This window comes from Anarhichas minor, unplaced genomic scaffold (assembly GCF_050575085.1).
Source record: "Anarhichas minor isolate MPS153535 unplaced genomic scaffold, ASM5057508v1 ptg000023l, whole genome shotgun sequence".
NCBI classification, from domain to species: domain Eukaryota; kingdom Metazoa; phylum Chordata; class Actinopteri; order Perciformes; family Anarhichadidae; genus Anarhichas; species Anarhichas minor.
In genome coordinates this window covers 7,288,431-7,310,258 of record NW_027466469.1, presented here as the reverse complement: position 1 = coordinate 7,310,258, position 21,828 = coordinate 7,288,431, and the positions used below count along the sequence as shown (strand labels likewise).

At 43.7% G+C, this 21,828-nt stretch overlaps 3 protein-coding genes across 3 annotated transcripts; 2 read left to right on the top strand and 1 right to left on the bottom strand.

The window, feature by feature from the left end:
- Positions 1-296: 296 nt before the first annotated feature.
- Positions 297-2,729, top strand: LOC142955462 (nuclear factor 7, brain-like). Its single transcript, XM_076096980.1, has 2 exons — positions 297-700; positions 1,679-2,729. Exons 1-2 carry the CDS (start codon positions 297-299, stop codon positions 2,727-2,729), a joined length of 1,455 nt encoding a protein of 484 aa, XP_075953095.1.
- A 2,293-nt stretch (positions 2,730-5,022) lies between these two features.
- LOC142955264 (saxitoxin and tetrodotoxin-binding protein 1-like) lies at positions 5,023-6,613 on the top strand. Its single transcript, XM_076096729.1, has 6 exons — positions 5,023-5,142; positions 5,727-5,872; positions 5,955-6,034; positions 6,117-6,242; positions 6,338-6,457; positions 6,546-6,613. The coding sequence occupies exons 1-6, from the start codon at positions 5,023-5,025 to the stop codon at positions 6,611-6,613; spliced, it is 660 nt and encodes a 219-aa protein (XP_075952844.1).
- A 2,583-nt stretch (positions 6,614-9,196) lies between these two features.
- LOC142955286 (serine/threonine-protein kinase 35-like) lies at positions 9,197-19,836 on the bottom strand. The gene is made up of 3 exons (XM_076096748.1): positions 19,201-19,836; positions 14,702-15,434; positions 9,197-12,354 (listed from the first exon to the last, which is right to left on the bottom strand). The coding sequence occupies exons 1-2, from the start codon at positions 19,691-19,693 to the stop codon at positions 14,725-14,727; spliced, it is 1,203 nt and encodes a 400-aa protein (XP_075952863.1). The 5' UTR covers positions 19,694-19,836; the 3' UTR covers positions 9,197-12,354; positions 14,702-14,724.
- Between the last annotated feature and the right edge of the window lie 1,992 nt (positions 19,837-21,828).

Below are 21,828 nucleotides of genomic sequence, written 5' to 3'. Positions count from 1 at the left end.
AAATGTGGTGGAATGCTCCCCAGAGAATGAAGAATAGGGTGTAGGGTTGTGAAAGCAGCCCTCAGGCTGGCTCCTCCCACAACCAATTCTTAATCAGTGCCAGCATAGAAGCCACCTGTTGGCATGGCCTTGTCCTTTTTTCGGGATTTTGACATTGTTGAACAGACCTCAGACGCCATTACAGGGTGTGAGATTTCTGCTGGAAAACACACGTTTGGAGTATTTGAAACAGTGAAGAGACAGAACAGTAACTTGGTGAGTCTTGTTATTGAAAGATAATTAAGATACCAAGACAAATGGCTGGGAAAATTGCTCTTCTTGAAAGTTTCCTGAACTGCCATGTTTGTTCAGAGACTTTCAGAGATCCTGTCTCTCTGAGCTGCAACCACAGCTTCTGTTCAAGCTGCCTGCAACAATTCTGGAAACAAGCTAAATACAAAAACTGTCCCATTTGTAAAACAAAGTCCTCAACGGATGAACAGTCAGTGAACTTAATACTGAAGGAACTGGCTGACTCCTTTGCTGAGAGACAGAATAATGGTTCACCTGAGACGGAACAAGAAAAGGAGAAAGAGGAGGTCGTGTGTGAAAAACATCCAGAAGTTCCTTATTGGTTCTGTGAGGACGAGCAGAAAGCTGTGTGTCCTGTCTGTGAGTTCTCTCTCCACCAGAGTCACAAGGTGGTTCCTATAGAACAGAGGTAGCCAACACGGTGCCCGCGGGGACCACGTGAGTCGCCCGCAAGGCATGTTCTAAAAATAGCACTAGTCACCATGGAGCTCCATCTAAAATTGTAGTTGCTGTTCTTTTTTTAATCAAAAACGCTTGCATTAGTGTAGATTTTTAAATGACAATATTTCTTGTCATATGAGAGTTGGGTACCCGGAGGCGCACGACGGACAGCCAGGACGAGGCCGCCGCACCGCACTAGGTTTTCAGGTTCCGAATGGCGGGCGCTTCCCGTTGGCGCCAGACGCGCGCCGCGAGCGCATCCCGTCGTCAGGTCCGTAAATCCTCGGAACAGGCCGCGGGGCAACAACTCAGGGGTGGCGGGGGTAGAGGCGAGGCAACGCAATCCGACCGAAAAGGCCCAGACTAGAGGTTTGAACGCGGGCGCCTGAAGACGCTCGTGCGCCTCGGAGGGTTGGATCCCCCGCTCGGCTATAGACGAGACTGGTTACTAGTTTCTTCGTGGAGAAAAAGGTACCGTTGGAAAAGCTGGTGTCGGTGACAACAGACGGGGCTCCCGTGATGACGGGCCGGCATGCAGGCTTCATTGCGCAATGTAAAGGTGACCCAGACTTCGCAAAATGTCTACATTACCACTGCATCATTCACTAGCAGGCGCTATGTGCAAAAGTAACCGGCTTTAATCATGTGATGATACAAAAATATCAGAGATGTGATACCTCTGACTTTCAAATGTTGAAACAGATTAACAAAAATAAAAGTTGCATGTTTAAATATATATGTGTAGCTATAGCATCATTGTTGTGGAAATCATTATTAATAATTATTGTGAGGAATAATTAACTGACATGTGATCAAACAGTTTCTTCACATATATTATTAATATTAAAAGGTGATCTGTGCAACTTTGTTATTCAGGAAGTTTGTATCAAACAAGTAGCCCTTCGTACTACTCGGTACCCTTGAAGTAGCTCTCAGTTTAAAAAAGGTTGGTGACCCCTGCTATAGAACAAGCAGTCAGTGACCTGAAGGACCAGCTGAGATCTGACTTAGAGTCTCTGCAGGACAAGGGGGACAAACTTGAAGAAGTGGAGGAAACGTACAATGAAATAATTGAACACTCCAAGAAGCAGCTGTCGTCCACAGAGAGGCAGATCAGAGCAGAGTTCAACAAGCTCCACCAGTTCCTGAAAGAGGAAGAGGAGTCCAGACTGGCAGCTCTGAGGGAGGAAGAGAAGCAGAAGGGGAAGACTATCAGCAGAGAGAGGAAGATGATTCAGGAGCAGATCTCCTCTCTGTCAGACAGCATCTCTGCTGTTGAAGAAGACCTGCAGAAACACAACGTGTCATTCCTCAGCAGTTATAAAGCCACTCAGACCAGAGCCAGAGTCCAGAGCTCACTGTCAGATCCACAGCTGGTCTCAGGAGCGCTGATAGATGTGGCCAAACACCTGGGCAACCTGTCCTTCAGAGTCTGGGAGAAGATGAAGGACATGGTCCACTTCAGTCCTGTCATTCTGGACCCAAACACTGCAGCCTACAATCTCTATCTGTCTGATGATCTGACCAGTGTGAGAAATGGAGACGCATACCAGGAGCTTCCTGACAATCCAGAGAGAAACACTAATTATGTCATTGTTCTGGGCTCTGAGGGCTTCAGCTCAGGGAAACACATCTGGGAGGTGGAGGTGGGATACCATCCTGACTGGAATGTAGGTTTGGTTAAAGAGTCAGTTGACAGGAAGGGACTGATACATGTTTCACCAAAATGTGGAATCTGGTGTTTACGTCATCGCAGAGGAAAATACATTGATGGATCTGGTCAGACTGTCAGAGTGAAGAAGAGTCTCCGGAGGATCAGAGTCCAGCTGGACTATGACATGGGGAACGTGTCCTTCTACGACCCTGAAGACATGACTCACATCTACACTCACAGAGACACTTTCACTGAGAAACTCTTCCCATGGTTCAGTATTGGGAACTCTGGTGATGCCAAAACTGCTGACATCAAAATCTGTCAAACTGATATTTCTCTGTGATGTTCAGGGAGGGTGGTGAGGTCTCAGTGATTTATTAGGATTTTTATAATAATGGTGTTTTTTGTTACAGACAATTCCAGTTAGTTCTTCAATTTGATAGTACATGAAGAAAATATAGAGATCTATGTTTAAGGAACATAAGATTTGTGTCAATAACATGTTTGTGATGTAAAAATGCTGAAAGAACTGGGACCAGTAGATTTCATGTGATCATTTTATTTTCTGGTTTTTACAGATTTGTTTTTAATATTAAGGATGAACAACAATCTTACGTTTCCTTCTTTTAATTTAATTTCAAATAGTCTTTCATTTGATCATCTTACCTTGTTTGTTTTTTACATTTTAGAATAATTCATCTTTTAATTGTCAAATTATTTTTCAGTGAATATTTCTTTCTATATTCAATCTTTAGATTTGTAAATAATTCATATTAATAAAATATTATAATTTGACTGTGCAGGATGGACCAAATGAATGTTGATGCAATAATTAACCTGTTATTTCCCATTTGAGAAAATTGAAAAAAATGCCAAATAAAAAAAAAAACAAATCTTCAAATTCGAGCAGATGTGTGTATTATTTTCCTTATAAATAATTTTAACATCTAATCTTTGTTTGTATTAGTAACATTATGGGTTAGTAAATTGCATGTTTTCTACCTTGTCAGCAAATATTGTGGTCAAAAACATGAATGAGTGACTTCTATCAATACAAAGCTGCGCTGCAGTTTGATGTGTTTGCAAACACAGAAACTGATTCACTTTTCTATTTCAATGATCATGTTATTGATAACACCGTAACACATTTTCTTGAAGTCATAGAAACACGTGTAGCACGTAAGAGAACAGAGCAATAATCTGAAGAATCGGAGAACTAGAGGATTAATATTGTTGTACAGAAGAAACCCAAAGAGACAAAAAGAGACAACGGGAAACTAGAAAGAGCCAACTGCAGAGAAATGATTGAATAAGGTTGGAAACAGAGGGAACGGGAGAAAGAGAGAGACCAAGAGAAGACAACTCAGTGTTGTCAGTGCAACGTAGTCACTGTCTGGAGAAAGAAGATGGAGGTTCAGAGTGAACACAGTGGCTCCAGTTGATCTCAGCAGTGGTGGGCCGTCAGGGCCTGCAAGGCCTTCTCTGCTGGCCTAAACAGAATCACAAAGTTACAGCTATTTTATAATTTAATATTTTCTCTTAAATACACTACATGTATTATAATTTATAAAAATATTTTTCTCATTGCACAGCTACTGTCTTCCTCAGTTGCTCTGCTTCCAGTGCAGCTTGTTTTAAGTAGAGCTTTTATCCAATCAGATTTCACCTCTGTGTCTCTAGGTAAGAAGAGAGGCCAGAGGCCTGCAGACTCACAAGTGAATCCATGTGCAGTTTAAGTGAATGGGGACGATATTGGGGACTTTGTCTTTAAATAGTGAACAGCAGCTCTGGTAAGTTAAATGCGTTTGTTTTTACATCTGCAGTAGCTTTAATATGCTTGTTTATATATTATTATTTGTACAACTTGTTTTTATGAAGATGGATTTTTGTTTGGTTTAATATGTGATAGGAACCATTGTTACATCCAATGTTGCTCTGGGGACATATTTAGCAGGTGCCAGTGTTGGCAACTTGGCGACTTTCTCGCTAAATCTGGCACCTTTCCAAACCCTCATGGCGACTTTTTCTGTCAAAAGCTACTAGTGACAAATCTAGCGACTTGTTCTGGTGTTGTTGGAGACTTTTCTGGTGTTTTGACTCTGACATTAAAGCACGTACGTTCTGCACTGTCGTGAACGGGCAGCGGGAGCTGCCGTGAGCCCCAAAGCACTCACAGGTCACTCTCACAGGTTACTCTCACAGGTTACTCTCACAGCAGTCCCAGCTGCAGTCAGAGCAAAGAGGAGACGCACTCTCGGCAGATAGTGTATCTACAGGTGTTGGCTTCATTTTTACACGAAACAAATAATAACCGTAGCTGTGTTTCAGCTGCAGGACAGCAGTGAAGGCCCAGGTATAAAATGCACGGCCCGCCACTGATATATACTGTATATTGCAACGTCTTCAGGCAGTAGCAGCCACACAGTCTAGTTTAAACTTTAATAGCACAAAGAGAAGGTGAACAGAGGGACTCAAAGGTTTCAATAACACAGAGTTGGATAACACGCTGAGCACACATACACTTTGGACCGGTTATGGCTGCCTCGGGGTCCCGGGGCCCCGTTATAAGCCGACCCGCCGCTGCTCCTGACAGATCACACAGCAGAGGGTGCATTTGATTTATGTCTCAGAGCAGGATGAATTCAGTAAAGAGAGCGCTGCTGCTGCTGCTGGTGGCCGCCATCGGCACCAACGCGGCCCCAGGCCCCGAGGACTGTCACAGTCTGAAGAAGCTGCCCTCATTGGACCTGCACAAGGTGAGTCTGGACCTGGTCTGGAGCCTGAGACCAGACAGATAATAAAATATGTCAGGTTCTTTCAACTTTATACAACTGGTGTGTGTCCAAACTACGACCCGAGGGCCACCTGGGGTCCTGAGTCTGATGTTGAAAGGCCTGCTTTGAATTTAAAAGATAGAAACTTGAATATGTCTCCAGCATTTTTCTCTCTCAATATTTGACCTTTTCTGCTCAGTTTGTTACAGTTTAATATTTGACAGATATCCTAATATTTTAAATGGCCCTTGAGTCATGAACAGAAACAATATTTCTCCCTGTTTACAGATTTAAACTCCATAACATTTAAAGTGGTTCATGAACTGATCACAATCACGTTTATATGCCCAATCAATAAGAGCGTGGGCACATACGAACAATTTGACTTGTTATGTAAACAATGAGTGAAAAAAAACACATGTCCTCTGTGTCCTTAGTGTCCTCTGTGTCCTCAGTGTCCTCTGTGTCCTCAGTGTCCTCTGTGTCCTCAGTCTGACTCTGTGTCCTCAGAGTCCTCAGTCTGACTCGGTGTCCTCAGTCTGAGTCTGTCCCCCTTCTTCCTGCAGGTCTGCGGGGACTGGGTCCTGGTCTGGTCTGTAGCTGACCATCAGGAGGCCTGGGACCTGCTGCCGAACATCTCCAGCTCCCACGTGGAGTTCAGACTGCACCAGGACAACACCACGGTCCTGTTCAAAGAGAGGAACTTGTACATGTGAGAGTGTGAACGTCCTCCAGAGAGACGTAGCTTTGTTGTGTCTTAATGCCCTCTGACTGGTTTGTGTCTTTTTTTTCAGGGACAAGTCGTGTAGTCACTACTTCATTAACTTCACGGTTGCTGACGGTGGAAACCACACGATGAACATCATCGGCGCAAGTGAGTCACATCTTCTTGTTACTATTGTTGTTGTTGTTGTTGTTGTTGTTGTTGTTACTGACGTGTGTTGTTTGCGTGTTAGCGGTGGAGAAGGACAGTGTCATCAGTGACTTGAACGAATCGATACAGACAGACTTCTATGAGAGCTGCCCCGAGTGTCTGATGATGGTCTACCATTCACCAGCGGGCCGATACATGCTGAACTACAGTAAACACACACTCACACACACACACACACACACACTGGTTCATGTCTCATGACATCAGAAGCTCTCATGAGTGTCGGTGCCGTGTGTGTTTCAGGGAAGGAGGGCCATCATCAGGATGTGGAGAAGATGAACTCCCACCACGGCGACCTCAGGAAGCTGGCCGAGTGTCTGGGATTCCCTCATGACAAACCCTTCAGCTACGACGGAGCTGCAGGTCAGCTCTGCTCCCACAAGTACCATGAGTACATCACAACTACTTCCTCACAGATCAATGAAACGTCCGTCCTCTTGTCTCCTCACAGATTTTTGTCACAAGAAACCCTCTCGAGAGGTGGACGTCGCTGCGACTGAAGCCCCGGTTCCTTCCTGAGTGAAGACGTGGGACAAAACCCAACATGTCAGATGTGTTGTCAACCAATAAAATAACAACTCAAACCTGTGTGTGTGTGTGTTTTAAACTTCACTTCACAGTGTTGATTGTTGCTTTGGACTTTGAAACTCAACACTTTTCATGCCAACCGGGTTCAGGTCACTTTATTCGAACTTTATTTGAACTCGGAGGTAGATTTAGTTTGAGAGACGAGGTATCTGTCGTCACACACATTTTACAAGCAACACAGACAATAGACAAAATAAAATCCAAGATGGCGACGGCCAATATCCAAGATGCAGCACTTTGGAGTAGTTTCACAACACAGCAGTGAAGGCCCAGGTATAACATGCACGGCCCGCCACTGGATCTCAGTAATGCTTCATCTGACTAAACAGCTGAGGGGAAGGCAGCAGAGCTCTCAGTGACCTCTAGACACCAGAGAAGGACTGCTATTGTAGTTTATATGTAGGGCTGCACAATGAATCATCTTCTATCATGTCAGCTTAGATCATTCATACACAATCAGGATGTATCAGAGGTTTTGGCGCATTTTGTTTAGTGAAGAATGTAAAACGTGTCTGGAAACAGTTTGTGGTACAAGATGAATGAAGGAGAATGATTTTGTTCCCCAAAAATCACTGAGGACAACAATCGTGTATCAACGTCATGAAGTCAAACTGTAATCAGGACGGTCCTTCTGCTCATAATTGTGCAGCCCTCAGTAATTACACCGGAAGCTTTCTCTTCTTCTACACTGATGAACTGCTGTTGTCTCTGACTTCATTGTCTGTCAGATTTGACACTAAAGTCAACTTGCTGTGCAGCTGCATCAGAAGCATCAATGTGCTGTCCGTCTGTGTGTGTGTGTGTGCTTTACTTTGTGTGACTGCGCCCCCTGCTGGAGCTCCTTCTCTCTTTGAGCTGCCTCTGGTGTTGAGTGTACCGGTGCTTAGAGGGAACTCAAAGGAATGAGATGGACTATGGGCAGAGATGGGCAAAGATACATCAAAATGTATTTTGATACAAAATACAAAATACCCCTAAAATAAATGTATCAAAATAAAATATTTCAAATACAAGTAATAGAAATACTGCCCATCTCTGACTATGGGGTACATCCCAAGTCTCTTAATTGCATCCCGTTTCCCTCACTTGGGTCCTTTCCTTGTGTCTTAGTCCCTCCCACCAGGGATGCATGGAGGAAACCATGCAAGGAGAGAGGAACGAGGAAATATGTTTTAAGAGACATGAGACGTCCTTTCCTCAGGTGCGTCACGTGAAGCGACGTCTGTTTCTGATGACGGAGGATCAGCTGATCACAGTCGGCTTTAACAGCTGGAGAGACTTTTGATAAGTTTGTGTCTGTTCACATGATCACTGTACTTAATAATCGGAACTAATAACACTAATAACTAATAAAGACACAGTAATCACCACTGTAGAGGTGTTTCTCTCTGTAGTCTGTTAACAAACTGTGTCCTGTGTTCTGTTTATTAGCACAGGATCCATTTCTACCAGCGGAATGCGATCGTCTTATTTATGATTATTTGCGTCTGTACGTTTTGAAATTCAGATTGTGACGTCATTATTAAATAACCCAGAATATGATTATTGTTTCTCTTAAATGATAACTCATCAAACCCAACAATCAGGAATGAACAGCCTCACGTGACTGAATGAAATGATGATAAATGATGTAAAAAGTGTTTCGTCTCTCCAGTTCCCTCTGACTTTAATTGTATCCATAATAAAAGTTCAGATCATGAAAACACAAATCTTTCTAATAAATGAAGAAAGTTGTTTGTGGTCCTTTTGTTGTTCAGTCTACAATGAACATTTATTTAAACCAGATGTTGAATCAGAAAACGAATCAAATATAAAGCTTGAGTTTATTCTGTGATCCGTCTTCACTGTTTACATGTTGAAAATAATCTCATCAGTCCGATCGGCTGCAGCGTCCAATCACATGACTGATGAACAGTGAGTGGGCGTGTCGGCCGTTAAAAGACTTCCTGGAAGTCTGTTCTCGTGGGTCCTCGCTCATGGCTCCTCAGAGATCCCTCCTCCCTCCTCCATCCTCGATCCTCGATCCTCAGAGCTAAATAAGAGCTTTGGGACGGCCGTCAATATGGCGGCGCAGAACAACTTCCGGTTCAAGCGAGGATCGAGGAGCGAGGAAATGAGAATTAAGAGACTTGGGATGTACCCTATGATGGTCTTTTCATGGGATTTGTTGTGAATGACAAACATAAAATAATGACAGTGTTGTGCTTAAAACCTTTGTACAGTAGATTTATGTATTGAATCTATATGTGAGGGCCTACAGACACCTTGATGTTACATTTGCCTTCTACTTGCCTCTGCCAAGGCAGCAGTAAATCAAGCTGTCAGTAAACATGCCAGTTATTCCCATCTGCCCAGATGATGTGGGCACAGGTAAGAGGTGAGACAGGCACACCCAGCTGTCTGTCATGGTCACATGCCGTGTCCTCGGCACGCTTTAGCTCTATTGAACGCCTCCCCACGTCTCCTACACATATCAGTCATTATTGACGTACAAATGTTAAGAACTCACACAGATTCAAGGTATTTCCAGCCTTTATTGAAACAGAGCCCTGATGTGTACAAAGTCAGCAATAAAAAAACAAGTGTTTTCATTCAAGCAACTGGCTCCAGTTTCATGTACAACCAAGGACTAGATATTCTGTTGAAAGAAAGGGTGAAGTCATCTGAACACAGCACGTCAGTCAGGAGGACTAAACACTCCATCAGCCTGGCCTCAAGTGCTCCTCAGACGATCCACGGAGGCTGACTTGCATAGAAGAGTGTTGCATGAAACACAAGTGAACTAGTTACATCAATCCAACATCACAGGAAACCAGAGGAAGACTTTGAGGGTTTTCTAAACATCTTGATATTTTAAGTACATTCCTCGAAATTGAAGTAAAACAAAAGCAATTCCTCAGAAATCAGAATACAAAACACCTCTGTGTGAGCACAACCATTAGCTCATCTACACTCCAAGATTATCACTTCTATCTCGTACAATCAAACACTATCAACACATTATCAAACAGAAGTGGGCAACTGAGGTACGCTTTTCACAACAGAGGCTTTAACACAATGAAAGTACATCATGGCCTGTGTTAAGGTGTGTAAACATCCGGATGAATGTAAACCCATTTCCCACAATGCATCAGCAAAGATGGAAGTCAAAAGCTGTGGCACGTATTCCCAACCGATGCGATCACAATCTAAAGACAACCTGCGATGACATTAAATACAAAGCTGTCCCCTTGGAACCTGCCAGGTCGTCTCTGAGGAATGTCTTTGTTGAGAAAAGGATGGCTCCGTAAAGACACTGTGCAGAAACATGAGGTAGAGCAATCAAAGAGAACTCCATTCAGGGTCCCAGTTAAGTGTGACATATGACAGACTTCAGACTTTTAGTTTCAGGGTCAAACTATCAACCAAGTCACAATATTCAGCTGAGGTTCACTGCACAAATGTTCCGACATGCTTCGAAACTCGTTACTTTTCACATTCCCCTTCCAACCACAGGCCCCACTGCACCTCACAAAGGCCTGAGAATGACTTACTTTAAGTTGCGATTGTTTCTCGACAAGAAACAAACCCTCTTCATCGCAGTTAAGAACCCGTGAGGAGCTTTGATCCTTTATGAGCGGCACCTGTTCAAACAGTTCCCTTTAAAACGTGATTTCAACAAATAAATGGTCCACAGAAAAACAGTACCGTTCTAAAATACTGTGTACAAATCATTTATTTTTTCCAAATGGTCGCATGGGAATATTGGAAATTGAACTAAATCATCGAGAACGTGAATAATGTACTTGGAGTGCCAAATCAAAGGGAAATACAGCAGCAGATCTCGAAACAAATGTTACCTGACGAGCAAATTCAAGGCACCAGAGGTCCGAACGACGAGACTACAGCGGAAACCAAAAGGAGCAACGTGTCATCAAGTCATATTCAACAGACAGGCTGTCAGACAACCTGCTCTCTGCACTGCTTCTAGTCAAAGGCAAAGAGGTGGGGTAGAGGGATGTCTGGGCATGTCTCCAGATATACTAACGGACCAAAAGGAGCAGGAAACCAATTCAAAAATAAATAAATTCTTTAACTACAATTTTGCTTTAATTTGACCGGGGATTTACATTCATAGCTTTTGTGTTCATGCCAACAAATAATCTGTCCAGCATGTCCAGGAGACACAAACAGCTGAGGGTAGTTGAGTGAATCCCAGGCTGCTCCCTTCATCACTGAAGAAGCGTGTTGGAGCACTGAATGTTATGAGGGGATCACAATATGAATACAATTAGGAAAACAAAAATATTTTGAATTATCCTAAAAGGGTTTTCACTGAGATAGTATAGAAATTTGTCAACAAATTCTACATGATCATTCACACTCAGGAGTCATGTTAAAAGCTTTAGATGTGAATCAGTGAGCAGGCCGGACTCATCACTGATGACTCATCACTGTACTCAACTCACAGGGTGTTTAGTATGTAAAGAGCAACTAAACCCCAAAGCACTTTGTTCAGCTGGAAACCAATGCATATGGATATTTAGGGTTTTAGAGCCAAGTATTTGAATTCTACATATTGTGTTATAATTGATCTGGAGGCAGGTGACGTATTGCATAAAAATATGGTGGAATTAGCAAACGAGCTAGCCAGACGCTAAATGAGGAAAATGTAACTAAAAGCTTCATTCACATACTTGTTACGGTGTGGGAAAGTACATCGCTATCGCCAGGTAATAAACAATTAACACGGATTCCACGTGTGTAAATTAGCTAATTCAAAGTAGACAGAACGTGCTGCGAATGAGTCTAAACGAACCGACAACATAAGCAACGACACAGGTTTCTGATGTTCATGCTAGAAGCACTTCCTCTAAACGTCGAGGGTTTATTTCCTCTTTAACTCACTAGATTAGCCAAAACAGTCTCAATGAAATTTATTGAAAAATGACTAAATATTTATGGTTCATCTCAATATTGCAACAAAAAAAAGTCACATATACCATGACAGAAGATTTTACACACATCAACCACTCTGTCCTTAAAAACTACCCATGACTCCCATGTAGTGTAAACCAACAGATGTGTGGACAGAGTGAAACCACAACAGCAAAAGGTGGTGACAGTTCTTGTTTACAAGATGTGACAGGCATTCGACAGGAAATGTGCCACCTGACAGGTCAGCATGGCCAACACAATCTGAACTGTCAACAAAGGAACACTTCTCACATAAGGGTCCACACTTCACTGAAGTTCTAGACAGAATAAGAGGAACTCTACCACATGAAGCGAGAGGTTTCCAGTAGCAGTGTGTATCTAACGTCAGTGTTTTATTAAATATTAGAAGAACGCCTGCCACATGGAGATGACCACCCCTGTGAACACACAATGAACCGATGCTGCACATTAGCTTAAATGTAGGTTTGTTGAGCAGCGTCATCATCACCCCTCAGTAAAATCAAGCTCCCCAATAAGCAGCAGACAAAAGGTTTCTCGCATTATTGTAATATTCAGGGCGAGACAAACGCTCTGTCAGAATTGGCAGATGAACTCATTGTAAACGTTTTCAAAAGAAAACAAAAAATTCCATTTCGGCGTCCAAACTTCAGGAGCGATGCGTTTCCTTTGCTTCTCCTTTGTCCTCACAGTCTCGGACCCTCACTGGTGTAGCAGCTCCCGGTAGAAACACCAGTCTGCAGGGAAACAGAAGCAAAAGAATAGTCTGTGATGGGAGAGCAGAGAGAAACATGCCTGTGGCTGGAACACTGTCAATTTAGGTCTCTGGAATGGCTGAGAAAAAAAACCCAGGAAGCAGCAATTCTATCACTGATAGAATTAGAGAGAGAAATGTGATTACCGACCAGCTGCATGCATTACATGTAATGTGTTGCATGATTTCTCTGAGTAACAGATGCAACCCTCGCATATTTTTAAGAGCTGGATGGACAAAAACTAATTTCTTTATTCTTCTGCGGTACAAAGTAACAGACATCAGTAACTGTCTGTGTCTTCAGGAATATGCACGATGAACTTGGAACATCTCTGCTTTTCTCTTTATCTTAAACTCAGATGATGTGCTGCTCCCCTGACAGATATGCATGTGCCTGAGGAACATCTGTCAGCAGCCTTGAGACGCTGAAGCCCTACGGAGGAACTCCCCCAACAGCAAGCTGCTCTACAGCAGCCTGGAACACGTGTGTGCTGCAGAGAGCCCTCACTGACTGACCCCGCCAGCCTGACTGCGCAGCAGTGAAGGTTACAGCAGCCAATACAGCAGAGATGTGCTGAGTCACTGCAGCAATGCCCACTGCAGAGTGCCATACACACACACCCTGTACTTCTATCTTTATGAGGACACTCACTGACATAACACACTCCCAGGTCTCTTACCCTAACCGTAACCATCACAACAGAATGTCTACGCCCAACCCATACCTAACTCTAACCTGGACCGTAAAACCAAGTCAGAACCCTCAAACTGGCCTTTGAAGAGGTGCGGACCAGCCAAAATGTCCTCACCTCCCAAAAATGTCCTAATTCAGATTGTCTAAAACTCAAATTGATGCACACAAAGCAGTGTCAGAAATTAATTGGACAAAGGGCAAAAATGCCTCAAGTAATCTCAAAATGTCCCTAGAAACTGTGATCGAGGGGCAAACATATGCACCATTTACTATTTTTTAAATTGACGTCTATGAACAACAGGAGGAGCCTCACAGGACAACACAGGCATCTGTGTGCTGGTGTGTGTGTGTGTGTGTGTGTGCTGGTGTGTGTGTGTGTGTGTGTGGGGGGGGCTGCTTTGGTTGAATAAGACAGAACGAGAGCACAAACACTAAGGCAGTCACTGAAGTTACCAAACATGACACTAAACGCAACCCCACCCTCCATCTTTACCTCTTACACACAGAAATAAACTCCATAGAACACGCCTCTGTAACCGACAGTCATCCAAGTACAGGCCTGACAGACCCGAGGACATGTGGAGCATTCAAACGCCTCACGGTTACATTAGCCATTATTAAGTCCTGACAACTAAAAAAAACACCTCAGCAGCTACATAACACTTAACTTCAACCAATACCAAAGGCACACTCGCATGTCACAATGTAGAAGATGTTTCTTCGTGAATTCTGAACAGCGGGAACATTAGAAGGAGCCGTACGGAAACGGATCAACTGCAGTCTGTTCCAGACGTTTGATACAAACTGCATCACATGTTTGAGATGACGATATTTGCGTCACACGGACCCTGAAACCATGTTTAAATGTCAGTGACATAAAATGAAACAGACGCCTGTTCAGGGCAGGAAATTACCAGTGTTGAGTCAGCGGATCACACCACTATCAACAGAGGGAGATGACAGACCAAACATGCCGCTGAGATGAATGCACTCAGGAGGGCAAGTCCACCATCTTACCTTTGAGGAAACACTAAATTAAGTTGACCTTTCCACAATGCTGGCTACAATCAAGCTGTGGTGGCAACTATCTCAGAAGAACGATTCAACTCTTACAGAACTTCAAACATGATAAATATACTCTACTTTTTACTCTCTCTGCAGGACGTTTCACCAAACCCTGTTATCCGAGGAACCTCGGCTCCGATGGCCAATGACTGTTATCTCTGTTTTACATGGAGACTCCACACACATGAGGTCTACTCTGTGCACGTGTTAATGATAGTTAGTTGCAGCCCTAATAAACTGAACATTTCAACAATGTAATCATAATCTAACCATCACACTTCAGGGTTTTCTCTTACAAATGATTAAAGTTGCTCCCAGTTTCCTGATGTTCACTTCCTGATGCATGTATTTATTTAGTCTTATTACTCAGAGTTTGATGGCCAATTAATCAGCTCTCTGCATTTTTCTGCTCCAAACTAGAATTATTATATCAGTCCTTTAAAGTCCACTCTCGGTCGATCCTCTACTGTGAAACACATACTAACAGTATTTTAAATAGAGGCAGATAGCAGAACATGAAAGAGTTCAAAGAAGCTGTGGGGGAATTGTATGAAGATAAAAGCACAGGTACCTGTGAAGCCCTCTGGCAGCGGGTCATGCAGCACACATGACCTGGTCCATTCTGGCCTGCAGCTCAAAGGCGTCGGGCCGGTTCTGAGGGTTGACGGCGAGCATGTCCTGCAGCAGCTTCTTCACTCCCTCCGACATGCATGACCTGCGCTTCTGTGGGATGTTCAGCACCATCTTTGGATTATCTAGCAGTGCCTCGCCCACCGGCACAATGTCCACTCCTTGTCTCACGTAAGAACCCAACAGCTCCCGCTTAGACTCGGCATCAATGAAAGTGATTCTCTCCAACATGGCCCAGATGATGATGCCCAGGGCAAATATGTCAGCCTTGGCCGTGTAGTGGCCCTCCCACACCTCGGGAGCCATGTAGAAGTCTGAGCCGCACGCCGACGACAACCAAAACTTGTTCACGTTCACATTCTTGCTCTTGTCTTCGCCCTCTTTGGGGTTTCCTATCCCAGCGCAGACTTTACTCAGGCCAAAGTCAGCCACCTTGATAACCGGCATGCCCGACTTCTCCGAGATGAGGATGTTGTCGGGTTTCAGGTCTCTGTGGACAACGTTGTTTTTGTGAAGGAAAGCAACGGCGCTGGTCAGCTGGAGCATGAAGCTGTTGTTGGTTCGCTGGTCGGGCCGCCGAGACAGAATGAACTGGTTGAGATCGCCGCCCTCGCAGAACTCCATGATGAACCAGAGGTAACAGGGCTCCTCTGGGGGACCAAGCACTCGCTCACCTGCAACGGAAGTCATTCACACAGTGATTCAAGGAGTGACGCCGAGATGGAAAAGTGGCCGATGGTGTGCCACTGTGATTCAGAGGCATATACCGATCCCTGGAGTGGTATCCTGTTCCAATGGCAAATACCGTTTCATAACGGCATGTGCCGCTTGAAAGTGGAAGTCCAATGTCAGCCAGGTACACCAGTACCCCTGGAACAGGAGCGACATACCACTCCAGGGATCGGTATATGCCTCTGAATCACAGTGGCACATCATCAGCCACTTTTCATTCTCTGCACGACTGGATGCAAGGATACAAACACGGCAACCAATTCTTGGCCTTCGGTTGCCATCAGTGGCAACCACTTTTTGACATAAATAAAATAATGACGGCAAAGTTGCAAAGCTCAACACAATGAGGTGGAGGTTGCAAGAGCTGGCACATACATTGACTGTGACTAACAATGGCAACCATATTTAAAAGTGTTGAGCCCCGGATTGCAATTTCCCTACAGCCAGTGAATGTGCACTCTAACTATCGGACCACAGGCGTTTCCACTCAAATGTTCACTCCCTTTGGATGTGTCCTACCTGTCTTTATCAGGGGCCGTGTCTAAAACGGTTAGGCGTGGGTAGTAGGGGTGGGGGAAAAAATCGATATAGCATAGTATCGCGATATTTTGCGTGGCGATATTGTATCGATACACTGACGCCAAGTATCGATCTTTTCTTTTTTTACTCCGACCTGTGACCTCGACCTTATCCCTTCCACTTTAGTTATGGCCTGTCTCCCGGCCATCCGCCCGCACCTCGTCTCTGTCATCAACTCCTCCCTGTCTACTGGCTCCGTCCCTCCTGCCCTCAAACTCGCCTCAGTCACACCCATCCTCAAAAAACCTGGCCTTGACCCCGACATTCACAACAATTACAGACCCATCTCCAATCTCCCTTTTCTGTCTAAAATACTGGAACGCACTGTTGCCCATCAACTGAAAACTCACCCGGACTCAAACCAACTGTATGAACCATTTCAATCAGGATTCAGATCTCATCATAGCACAGAAACTGCCCTCATCAAAGTCACCAATGACCTCCTCCTCTCCTCTGATGAACACTCCCTCAACATCCTGATACTGCTCGACCTCAGCGCAGCCTTCGACACCATCAACCACTCCATCCTCCTTTCACGTCTCGAGTCCTCCCTCCACATCACTGGCACAGCCCTCTCCTGGTTTAAATCATACCTCTCCGACCGTGAACAGTTCATCACAAATTCAAGTCTGACACAGCCCCAGTCTCTCAAGGTGTCCCCCAAGGTTCAGTACTCGGTCCCCTCCTCTTCATCCTCTACCTGCTCCCCCTTGGTGACATCATACGCCACCATGGTCTCCAGTACCACTGCTGTGCTGATGACACCCAGCTCTACATCTCCACCAAATCCATCACCCCCATCACCAACTGCCTCACAGATATAAAAACCTGGATGCAAGCAAACTTCCTCAAACTCAACACCGACAAATCTGAAGTCCTCATCATCGGCCCCAAATCATTAAACAATTCCCACCACAACTTCTCCCTCTGCATCGATGGCATCACTGTTCCTGCCTCCACACATGTCCGTAACCTCAGGATCATTTTCGATCAAACTCTCTCATATGAACGCCACATCAATCACATCACAAAAACCGCCTTCTTTCATCTCAAAAACATCGCCCGTCTCCGCCCCTCCCTCTCCTCCGCAGCCGCTGAAACACTCATCCACACCTTCATCACCTCTCGACTGGACTACTGCAACAGCATCCTGTACGGCTCACCCACCAAAATCATCAATAAACTACAATACATCCAGAACTCAGCTGCCCGTCTGCTCTCCCACTCCCGCACCAGAGACCACATCACCCCAGTCCTTCAAAACCTCCACTGGCTCCCCATACAGCAAAGAATCCAGTTCAAGATCCTCCTCATCACTTACAAAGCCCTCCACAACCTTGCCCCTTCATACCTTTCGGACCTCCTGTACCATCACACTCCCAACCGCAACCTCAGATCTGCCGATGCCAACCTCCTTACCCCCCCCTACTCTGTCCAAGCATCGGACCTGGGGGGACAGGGCCTTCTCCGTTGCTGCCCCCTCCCTCTGGAACTCCCTGCCCCAACACCTCAGACATTCTTCGTGACTCGCCACTTTCAAAACTGCACTTAAAACTCACCTATTCAAATCTGCTTTTAACCTCTAAAGTCAGTCATGTATGTTTTCTTTCTTTCTTTTCATGTTTATTTTTATTTTTCTTACTGTTATGTCGTAGATTTTGTTCTTATTATAAATGCTTCTATTGTTTCTGTTTTTAACATGTAAAGTGTCTTTGAGTGCCTTTTAAAACGCTATATAAATAAAATGTATTATTATTATTTTATTATATAAACTATTTAAAAACTATTATTTTTTTTATTTTTATTTTTTTTTAGAAAAATCAAATTAATTGCTTTTTCAGTCCACTAGATGGTACCGAGTTATTTTCTGGGGAGGTCAGCAAAGGTCCCGGGTCAGCGTGATTGGTAGGAAGTTGGTCAAAACAAAGATAGAGACATCTGGCCTCACAACGGGGTTAAATCTGCCAACAGTAGCCAGGCTCATGGGGAGAGTGCAGCGCATAACTGGCTCTCTGCCCTTGACGTCCACGCATCGCAAGTTAAACTGAGTTATATAACTCTTATATCCTACTTATATAAGTTATAGTTCATATACTGAGTCCACACGTTTGCATTTAGTCAAGTTGGACTATGTAGTAATACAAACAGTTCAGTTTGTCAGGTTCATGCAACATTTATGACATTGTTGGTCAGTCTGTCTGCTTGACAATCATATTTTACTGCAATAAAAATGATTGAAGTGAGATAAACAGACTGAAAACTTTATCTTATTAGATAAAACATGTTGACACAGTTTTCCTTTGGGGACATAATTTGAAGTTGAAAAAAGTAATAAATCGCAATATAGGCCTATGTTATCGCAATACTCAGAATATCGCAGTATCGCGATAATATCGTATCGCGGGACCTCTGGTGATTCCCACCCCTAGTGGGTAGCATGTATCGTAATCTCAACTCACTGACAGTCACATCGTGGTCATTTCACAGCATCTCTACCACAGGTTTTAGATCAGATCTGTTAGAGTTAACATTTCCTCCTCAGTGACCCACTGTAAGCCAAAACACTGAGGTGTAGCCATTATTCATAGGCTGTCTTACTTATGATGCTGAAACCACTATGTTGGCCAGTGATTGAGATGCATACTTGTGAACGGATCCAGTGCCAGTGACAGTTGAGATAAATCATTCAGTCTTTAACAAGGTAACCATAATGTTTTATATTTATATAGAAAGCTTTATAAGGTGCATGTATTTGAAGCACAAGACCTGCACTAGATAAGCACAAGGGAACTAATACAAGGCTTTCAAAATGAAAGGTCACATGGTTAAAACACCTCTGACTACAACCAACTCAGCAGACTCCATTTTAGTGAGTCTCACACTCGGGAGCTACCTTCACTAAATCTACCCATCCCCCAGCGAGTCTGTGTCATGGCGACAAAAACAATAACGTATAAGTCGTCCAAACCACACTCAAATAGCATTACGTTGGGTTTATCTGACAACCACTCAACTCGTTGCTACAACAGTACATTAGTTTCTGAAGTAGTATGTGTTGCCATTTAATTTGGCATTGATACAAAACAACTCAGCTCACGCAGCTAACGTCGGGGAGCCAAAGAGCCTCACCTTTCAGTGAAGTCTCCACCAGACGCAGGTACTGTTTGGACCGCTTGTTCCCATGACTCATTTTCTGAGCCATACCGTTCCTCTGCAGCACGCACTCCTCCAGCTGCACCACATTTTGATGCCGTTTCTCCAGACTCGCCAGCGCCCAGAACTCCTGCAAGGCGAGCTCCACGTTTTCCGGCGCGTCGCATCGCAGTTTCTTCACGGCAACTTTCGCCCCGGACTTCCGGGCCACTGCTTCGTACACCACGCCGTAAGTGCCCCTTCCCACCTCCCGCAGCAGACTGTAGCGGGGCGCCATGACCCGGCGCTCCAAATTGTCTTGCTTGAAGATGCCAATGTCCTCCTCTATGTCATGGCCGTCTTCCGTGTTGCCAACGCTCAGACTCCGGAGCACATTGGACTCGTCAGCCGCTGCCCCGGTTGATTGTTTGAGGTAGGCTCGCGCGCTCCTCGTGCGTCTCCGCCAGTTGTCACCTCGAACCGTCTCCATACGTCCTCACGATTCAAACGTATACAAAAATGTCCACATGTTGTTAACAACGGCAATGTTCACTCCTTTCTTTGAACTGAGACAACAGAACAGAGAACTTGTTCAGCAGTGGAAGGGAGGAGTGTCAGCCGAGGGAACGACGAGTCAGGATCGCAACAACATAACAGAGTTTCCGGTCAAGACCTTCAAAATAAAACTTCGTTGCTTTCAAAGTGTGTGAGCAATCATTGTGTGATTTTATTGATCTCGTGCGTTTGTTTTACGGGGCCCTTAAAGTCACATAAGGTGTTTTTTTGCGCACAGTATACATCTTTATAATTTTTATAGATATCCATCTTGAAGCCTCCTGTACTCAAGCACTTCCGCGTGGCCGTTGCTGTTTCCGTGTACATACGAATCTTATTTTAAATGGAAGGCCCAATCCCAATATCCCCCCTTACGGACTCACGGACTTTGAGGCGCGCTCCCGCGAAGTCCGTGAGGGTTTAGGGATGGTATGCTGACTTAGCCTAAGGGAATTACCCACAAATCATTGCAATGTGAAGTTAAACACGGGGTAACCAGTGGATGCATGGAGACTTAAAAAAAAGGTAAACAAAGAGGACGGATCAATGTGTTCAGCCTGTCATAATAAATATACTCAGAAACATTAAGGGTTAAAGATGGAATAAAAAATAAACATGAAATCAGAAGATATTTATTTATTTATTCATCAAATATTAGATTTTGTCATTGAAGCTGTTTTGACAAAAACGAGTAAATAGATGATATGAAGTTACCTCTCATCGAGTGAGGAAAGAGCCTGAAGACGTTCAAATCAGGGAGTACAAAGTATAAAATAAATACACACAATTATACATCATATTTTTTGTTGTTTTCATGGTAACGTGATAAAGTGCTTTCCCATTCCTATTTCCACCATCTCAAGCCCTCACAGTCTCTCACACTCAACCACTCACCAGGTGACGTCAATTAAGTCCTTGAGGGTTCAGGGCTTAGGGTTTAGGGGGGACATTGGGATTTGGCCTTAGCCTAAGGGAATTACCCACAAATCATTGCAATGTGACTTTAAACACGGGTTAACCAGTGGACGCATGGAACTGCGGTCAAGTCAGCAGACACTCAGATCTCTGTGGTCAACTCAGCAGACACTTAAATTGTAGTGCACATATACGCTGAAACTTACGGTAAACGGCACAGATCGGGAGCGAGCGAAGAATTTTGCAAAGTTAGCGGAAAGATTAACGTGAGACAACTTCCGGTTTTCTACAGACGAACATCCGGTTTTCAGAATAAGATGCCAACAAAGTATACATATTGCATAATGAAATGAGATTAAATGAATTATATTCACATTAAGTACAAAACATGCTACCTGCATCTCCTGAGTTAAAGGGAAAATACACCTAAATTGTGCGTAAAGTGTCTTTATTCTTTGATTTGAGGGTTGCTGGAAGTTAAGATATTTTACGAAGCAAAAACTCTGAACTGAATTTGTATCTTCAAATGGCACATTTTTTTAAATGTTTAAGGTGCTATAAAAATGTTTTTCTCAATAATTCCACACAACGACTAATGCATATATGTTCAGGACAAAAATGGGTAATATCACAATATTTAAGGTGCTACAAAAATATTTTTCTCAATAATTCCAGACAATGACTGACATGTATGTGTTGGGGACATCGTTGACTCCACCCACACTGAAAATTTGACATTTTTACTGTCCCAATTAAGAGATATTTCAAATTAAAACTCATACATTTGAATTGAGAAAATATCTAATAAATGAATATTTGAAGTGTAATAAAAAGTATTTTCTCAATAAGTCCAGGCAATGACTGATATGTATGTGTTGAGGACATCGTTGACTCAACCCACACTGAAAATTAGACATTTTTACTGTACCAATTAAGAGATATTTCAAAGTAAAAGTCATACATTTGAACTGAGAAAATGTCTAATAACTGAATATTTGAGGTGCTATAAAAACTATTTTCTCAATAAGTCCAGACAATGACTGACATGTATGTGTTGGGGACATCGTTGACTCCACCCACACTGAAAATTAGACATTTTTACTGTCCCAATGAAGAGATATTTCAAATTAAAACTCATACATTTGAATTGAGAAA

Bases quoted from the DNA above. Each gene is read 5' to 3' on its own strand.
- LOC142955462 (XM_076096980.1), top strand. From the start codon at position 297: ATGGCTGGGAAAATTGCTCTTCTTGAAAGTTTCCTGAACTGCCATGTT. The intron at 701-1,678 runs GTAGCCAACACG...AGTTTAAAAAAG, and splicing joins GTGGTTCCTATAGAACAGAG to GTTGGTGACCCCTGCTATAG.
- LOC142955264 (XM_076096729.1), top strand. From the start codon at position 5,023: ATGAATTCAGTAAAGAGAGCGCTGCTGCTGCTGCTGGTGGCCGCCATC. The intron at 5,873-5,954 runs GTGAGAGTGTGA...CTTTTTTTTCAG, and splicing joins AAAGAGAGGAACTTGTACAT to GGACAAGTCGTGTAGTCACT. The intron at 6,243-6,337 runs GTAAACACACAC...TGTGTGTTTCAG, and splicing joins CCGATACATGCTGAACTACA to GGAAGGAGGGCCATCATCAG.
- LOC142955286 (XM_076096748.1), bottom strand. From the start codon at position 19,693: ATGGAGACGGTTCGAGGTGACAACTGGCGGAGACGCACGAGGAGCGCG. The intron at 15,435-19,200 runs GTGAGGCTCTTT...CTTCCGTTGCAG, and splicing joins GGTGGAGACTTCACTGAAAG to GTGAGCGAGTGCTTGGTCCC.